At 35.5% G+C, this 7,693-nt stretch overlaps 1 protein-coding gene across 1 annotated transcript in view; it reads right to left on the minus strand.

The window, feature by feature from the left end:
* The window catches only part of LOC110101378 (protein ESKIMO 1), a 19,738-nt gene extending 15,100 nt beyond the window's left edge, over nucleotides 1-4,638 (minus strand). Inside the window, exons 1-4 of the mRNA XM_020829251.2 lie at nucleotides 4,013-4,638; nucleotides 3,544-3,715; nucleotides 3,122-3,321; nucleotides 2,612-2,770 (exon numbers count right to left, since the gene is read on the minus strand). Coding sequence (XP_020684910.2) covers nucleotides 2,612-2,770; nucleotides 3,122-3,321; nucleotides 3,544-3,715; nucleotides 4,013-4,485 — 1,004 coding nt within the window. The 5' untranslated portion in view covers nucleotides 4,486-4,638. The remainder of the gene's footprint in view (nucleotides 1-2,611; nucleotides 2,771-3,121; nucleotides 3,322-3,543; nucleotides 3,716-4,012) is intronic.
* Nucleotides 4,639-7,693: the final 3,055 nt, after the last annotated feature.

Here is a 7,693-nt window from a genome sequence, read left to right on the forward strand (position 1 = left end):
ATCTTCTTGGTAGAAGAATATGTTAAGAGAGTCAAGATTGTTTCTCTCAACCTTGTATGCAAAATTTATAACTTTGGATAATGATTAAATGGATTGACCGGAAAGCAATTTAAACAGTGAGTTCTTAAGTTTACTAATGTAATGTGATACCTTGTGCCATTTTGGTTCATGGAGTTTGACTTTGTATTTTAAATAATAGAAATCTTTTTTGTATTCGTTTATCAATTTCCATTGCACATGACTTTGGTGAAATATGATATGATCATAATCAATAGAAAGGAATCATTCTCAGATCAATATATGCATTCTCAGTTGTGATTTGATTAGAATTACTCCCTCTTTGTATTGATGTACTTTTAGTTAGCTGTTATCACCAAACAACTAGTGTGCCCTTTACTGTAAAAGCCACAACTTTGACTTTATTTTTCTCTAGCATCTCCATACATTTGAAGAAAGTTTCGACAAACTTCAACTAATCCAAATAACCCTCTATGCATAAGCTTGTTAAAATGCAGAATATCGAATTTGAATTTGAAATATTTTGTAAAGTGACGGGATTGATTAGCATTTCAAACATACCTCAAATCATCTTAAGCCAACGCCTCTAATTTTTCATCCACCTCAGAAACATGATGGCCTTGTCACAAGCCTCATCAAGCTGAGAAATTTTAATCCGTTCTATTAGAATCATCAATGGTACTTCTCCAACTTGTTCGCAGAAGAATCTTTACCTTTGTTGGGAGGCTGAATAGGCTACCTATTCTTATAGCTGGCTATCTTAGTCACTAATAGGATAATCACATGGTTGTTGTGGTTTGGAGTTCAAGTTTACTAATACAGTGAGTATTTTCCATACATTCAAGAAGAGATTATTGAGTTGGAGCTCGATCATCTCTACAATTACCTACAACGTCTGTATGAAAGGATATGTGGTCGCATCATAGGGTTCATCTAATCTTACCCTAGCATATTCTCTAAGATGTTGTGGTGGTTTATGTATTAGCACTACAGGAAAAATGTCATTTTCTAACGATCATTTTCACCACCAAATGAAGAAAATCCATTGGTAATTTACATTTATGACGGATTTCCTAAAGTGTAGAACAATATAAGCTAAATCAAATGATAGGAGTTATCTTTTAATGTCGCAAAATGACACCGGGAACAAACACTAAACTCAAGATAATACTATATAATATAATTCTCCTCTAATATTAGTAGTAGATAATTGAAAGACCACCTAGACCCAAAGGTGGAAGAATAAAAAAAAAACTGAGCAAATAGTGATAGACTATGAGTAATTCTAATTCTTAATCAAGTAAATAAAGAAGAATGTATGTCGCTACCTGATTTGGCAAAAAAAAAAGAGTTGCATCAAAGATCTCCTAAGTCTCTTAATCAAGTTCAAGAGCTTGGTACAATGGGTCGAGTTAGAACTAACTTCAATGGCTTGTACTAGATATAATACTCGGGCAATTCGAGGCTTTAGGCAACTTTAATTTGCCATATCCTAAATTGCAGAGGTTTAACTTTGTTCTCAATTAATGACTTCTTCAATCTAACTTATTAAATTCTTATAATAAGTTAATTAACATAAAACAAACCAAAATGACACAAGGCATATATGATGGAAAGTGCATATGTGATTTATTAAACTAATTAAGGCTTCGTTTGGGACGGCTTTTTTATTGCTTCTTAAAATTATTTTCTAGTTTAAAATTTTAAACTTTTATATTAAAAAATTATTTTAAAAAACAATAAAAAAGCCGTCCTGGTGCTTGCTGATGACTAGTAGTTATGCTGGTCTCTGCTGTGCTTCCAACCTACTCCTTCTAAAGCTACTTTTCTCACTTCTTTGCATTACTTTGCTTGCTCTCAAAGCATATATTAAAGTCAAGAAACTTTACTGAAATTATTATTGTGCAAGAAGAGAAGGCCAAATAAACAAAATAGTCAGAGTAATGCTATCTTGCTTAAACAAATTCCTACAAGTTCTAGGAGTTCATTAATTTTATTGCAGTACAGATATGAAAGAAGAAGTTTAAAATTCACATGATTTATATTAAATACAAATTAATTCATATTTATTGACATAATTAGGCTATACAAAAGTTTAATTTATATTTATTTTGAGGGTGAAAAGCAGTATTCTAAGATTTCGTTTGGAATAGTTTTTAGCCACTGTTTTAAAAAGTAATAAAAAAACTAGCTGAAAGCAATAAAAAAAAATTAGCTGTAAGATGCATAAAGTATTTCCTGATCTGCGGGTTTCAAGTCGCTCAACTCACTGGTTAACAAAATGCTGCTTGGCCAATAAATTAAGCGTTTTAGTACAAGTTCGATGAATCAAGAGCATAATGAAGGCATTTTGAAGGATTTTTAAGTGAATAAAAAAGAATCAGTATTCGTTTTTAAGATTTTAATTTATTTTTAATTGAATTTAATATTTGAAATGATTTTATAATATATATATATATATATATATATATATAATAAAATTTAAAATAAATTCAATTACTTCAAGATTTATATTGACTAAATTTTGATTCTAATAACTACTTTAGGTGACAATGATTTTCAAAATAAAATACTTTGTAGTAAAGTAACTTACTTGATGTGGAGAGGAGACATGCTCATGAAGAACACCATGGTCTGCTTGGGATCCACGTTCTCATCCACCCACTTTGCCCAAGTTCTAAGCACTCTCTCATACGCCACCGGCCGATCTATCTCTTCATATTCCGTCGATCCCCCATCAAAAGACCCCCTCCTGCCTCCACCCCACATACATCAAATCAATCATATAAATGAGAGAAAAAATTATTAGGTCCCAACACCAGACCTAAAAATAGGTCCGGATATACAATTAAAATTCGTCATGTGGATTGTGTTTAATTTGACTGCGCTTTAAATGTGCTTTGATTGCACTTTGACTGTGCTTTCACTGCACTTTTCCTGCGCTTTTGGTATGCTTAACTTAAAATTCCGCGGACACGTGTACATTCCACATGTCAATGTTTTATTGGACACCGGACGTATCTCTACGTCCGGTGTCCAGACCTAATAATTTTGAGAGAGAGAGAGAGAGAGAGAGAGAGAGAGAGAGAGCTCAACTACTCACAAGACTTTCATGGTGATTGTGTTCATCCACCAAATATAGGTGTTGAAGATGAGGAAGTCCACTCCTAACCAATTCTTGCCATGTTTTTCAATGGACTCCGGCATGATGATCCGTTCAAGAATACTGTGCTTAGTTGGATCATCTGAGTTAGACTCCACAAGAAATGGCGCCCAATAGAACTCTACTGTGGCATCATAATCCTACATCAAAAATTTTATTAACTATTATATTTAATTATTCTAGAGATTTATTTGATTTATAGCATATTTAAATATTAATGCCAAGTATTTGACCAAGCATTCTGATAATTTAAAATCTATATAATAATAATTATTAATAATTAAATTGCTAATAATGCTAAAATACCAATTTAGATCACCAGTCAAGACTTGAGAAATTGTGAGATTTTTTTTTTTACTTACCTCAGCTCGAAAAATGTTGAAGGAACCATTTTTTATTAGGGTTTTCTTCCCCGGAGGGATTACGGACTGAACCAGGCAGACCATGGATTCCCACTGATTCCGGTTCAACGAGTCACCAACGAACATGAGCCGCTTTCCTCTCAGCTTCTCCAGCATTAGCCTTGCGTCGAACCTTCAATATATGAAGACCCCACATAATTATAAATAAAATAATTAACATTAGTTTTTTAATTCAATAATTTTGAAATAATAAAATAGTGCATGGGTGTAATTTTTTGAATTATTTGTTATTAAAAAATAATTATTATTTTTCATGAATTTGCACATTTCCCCCAATCCCCAGACAATAATGAAAACAATTGTTCGAATCCCAAGAAATTATTACTTAAGCTCAGCAATGGCTTCTGCAGTTCCATTAATTAGGGCAAAATTAAGCTACAATTAACTTAATCGGCAAACGAAAACGTACTCGGGAATAGTGCAGTCCCGAGGCTGCCACCGCCAGTTCTGGTAACTATCATCAGCGCGGCCGTTGCGCATGCACGTCACCTGAGCGGTGAGAAACTCACACGCTTCTTCTCTGTAAAATGGCCGCGTGACGTTATCGTACACCCACTCGCCGGAGAAGAGGTCGCAGCTCGCCGGCACGCCCACAAAATTCTTCTCAACCACCTCCGCCGCCGCGGGCGTCTTGGCAATTATGCTGGTGTTCGCTGTGTGAGCTTGGGTTGGGGTGGGAAGGTCAACGGGGAGGTCTTGGGTTGACTTGGCGGGCTGTATGTTGTAGATGAAAGTAGCGAGGAGTAGGGCGGAGAGGACGACGGCGAATATGGAGAGAAGACTGCTGTGCTTGCGGCTTGAGGACAAGGGGGCAGCTTGCTTGGCGACGAGGGGCTCCGACGACCTGTAGAGCGGCGGCGACTTCCGGCGGGTGAAAAGCATCTTGGGCTTGCGGTTGAGCGCCGATGATGGGCGAGGAGCTTGATGTGATCGATGGCTGGGAATATAATTAATTGAGGTGGAGGTCAGCACTCAGCAATGTGCTATGGAGGAGTTGGTGGGAGTAGAGAAAAATAATTGTGTTGTAGATGGGGTTTTAAATTGGGACAGGTTAAGCTAATCGTAGGGTTATGAAAAAAATTATTTATATTAAATTTTTTTCAATTATTGTAGTGAGTTTATATGTATATTTTATGTACCTATTTTTTAAAATATATTATTAATGTGTGATTGGAGAAGATATTTGATTAGGAATGGACATTGATGTAGATCTCAAAGTATTTGAGTATTCAAATAAAAAATATTTGAAATCAACTTGAAAATTATATAAACTCTATTTTAAACAAATTTATAATGAAAATGAGTATCTTAATGAGAAGAATTTGATGAGCTTCACTTATTTTTATGTCATTAAGGCATTATGATGTTTAAAAAATATTGAAGGATTAAGGATATTAAGATTAACTTTGATTAGATGGGATGATATTTTCTAATTGAACAATGTCCATTTTAGAAATCATTAAATAGGTCGTGATTTTATGTATTAAAAGAGATCCCCAAAAAGGATTTTGGTGGAGAAAATTTTTAGACTAAAAAAATTATAGAGCTCTGCTTGTCAGCACTCAAAATCGTTCATAACACATGGTATTACATCACCTAATTCCAACACCACCCCTCTCAATAGCTTGATGTTTTCCAACAATCTACAACATACAACATTCGTTGTCGATCAACATTGATGATCAATGTTAACACCAATGTGTGCTATCAATATTGCCTATAGTTGTTCGATGGAACCAATCTTTTTATTTTTTCCATTTTCGTCTCCTACAAAGAGATGTTTTGAGTTAGACTATCTGACATCAACTTACATCAGATATTTCTTGTCAACTATTGTCAGACATATACCAAGGACCACAGTCAGCAAGTCATCTTCTAGCACCACAATATTTTTAGTCTTCCATTCCATAAACAAAATGAGCAAGCATGCAACTAATTCATCGCCAAGCATCCGACATTCTTAGAGGGCCTTCATACACTATAAGAAAGTCAACTTTTTGTGGCTGCGAATTTGTGATAGACTTTGAGGTATTTTTTTTTTAAATGGTGATGGATTTGTGACATAAAGTTTTGATGATTTTTAGTGGCGGAATTGCAGCAGATTATCTGCCTCATATCCGATGCTAATTTCCCTATCTAACTGACCGAGTAAGCATCCATTTCATTTGTTCTTTTTCTCATCCTCCTTCGACTTCGACTATGGTGCTTCTTATCCCCCTTAGATGACGTTCCTTCCCGTGGCCTTTGATGACATTTGCATTCGCCACCACCTTCAACGGCGTTCCTTCCTGTCACATTTGAAGTCACCCATCCTCTTACCATTTTTTCTTGTATTCAAATTCACACCTCTTTCGTGCTCATGGGAGCTTGGTCGTTGCAAAAGTATCCATCTTTCTTTCTTTTGCATGCTTCATTGTCCAAATCATTGAATCGGCCAAACTCTCTCCCTGCAAATATGTGGGTAGGGCAAACTTCCTCATTGCTGCCCAGCCCATATCACCAAGGTATGCTATTTGCTAATGATATTCTTCTTATTGACAAGAGTAAAGAGGGAGTTGAAGGAAAGTTGAACTATAGATGTCAACCATTGAGTTTAAAGATTAGGATTATGAATTTGGGTGATCAAGTCATTAATAAGAGTACACATTTTACATATCATGGGCCTATTGTTCATAGTGATGGTAAAATAGATGGAGATATTGTTAGTATAATTCGAGTTGGATAGTTAAAGTGGAAGAATGCATTGTGCTTGTTGTATGATTGAAAAGTCCCCCTCAAATTTAAAGGAAAATTATATAAGATGTGGTGAAACCTGCAATGCTTTTATGGTGCAAAATGTTGGCCATTAAAAGGGAAGCATAATATGAAGTTAAGTGTTGCAGAGATGAGGATGCTTAGGTGGATGAGTGGCTTTACTCTTAGAGACAATATATGAAATGAGCATATTAATTCATGTAATGGTTAGAGAAGCTAGCTATAGTGGAAGAGAAAAGATTAGAGAAAGTCACCTTAGATAATTTGATCTCATATATGCTCATATTGTATGGTTGAATTGGAGGAATGCATCGAGCTTGTTGTGTGATAGAAAAGTCTCCCTCAAACTTAACAGGAAAATTCTATATAAAATGGTAAGACCTACACTGCTTTATGATGCAGAATGTTGACCATTCAAAAAGAAGCATAATATTAAGCTAAGTGTTATAGAGATGAGGGATACTCAGGTGCATGGATGAGTGGATTTATTCTTAGAAATAGGATACGAAATGTGCATATGCTTGAAATATTTGGACTAGCTATAGTGGAAGATAAGATAAGAGCGAATCGCCTTAGAGAGTTTGGTCACATATATATTTATTTTTTATAGTGAAGTGGATGAATGCATTAAGCTTATTGTATAATAGAAAAGTCCCCCTCTAACTTAAGTGAAAAATTATATAAGATGTGGTGAGACCTGTAATTCTTTTATGCTGCATAATATTGGCCATCAAAAGAGAAGCATAATATTAAGTTAAGTGTTACAGAGATGACGATGCTCAGGCAGATAAGTGGTTTTACTCTTAGATATAGGATATGAAATGAGCATATATGTGAAATGGTTGGAGCAGCTCTAGTGGAAGACACTATAGGAAATTCACTCATTTTTGGCGATTCGTTCAGGCGGTTACTATTTATTTTTCGACAGTTACGAGCAAAACCGACAGCCTGTTGGAGGTTAAAAACCAATGGAAAAAAATGACACCATAAACCTTTACCTGCGGTTTATACCGCTGGTTTTTTTCCGGCGATCTAAGCTCCGGTGATCGCCGATTTTTTTACCGGCGGTCTACCGGTTGTTCAATCACCGGTATATATTCCGTATAGTAGACTACTGGTAATATTATCAGCGGAGAACAGGCGATGCAGCCGAAGGAAGTTTTGGCGGTTGGACCACCGGCGTGTCATAGGTTTACCGCCGGATGCTGCCGACAAACCACCAGAATATACTAGCAGTTTTATTAATGACTTGATCGCCCAAAGTCACAAACCCCTCACTAGGTCTATTACTAATAAAATTACACTTCATATATTTAGTTTTAGATCTATTCAAGCG

This window comes from Dendrobium catenatum, unplaced genomic scaffold (genome assembly GCF_001605985.2).
Source record: "Dendrobium catenatum unplaced genomic scaffold, ASM160598v2 fragScaff_scaffold_716, whole genome shotgun sequence".
NCBI classification, from domain to species: domain Eukaryota; kingdom Viridiplantae; phylum Streptophyta; class Magnoliopsida; order Asparagales; family Orchidaceae; genus Dendrobium; species Dendrobium catenatum.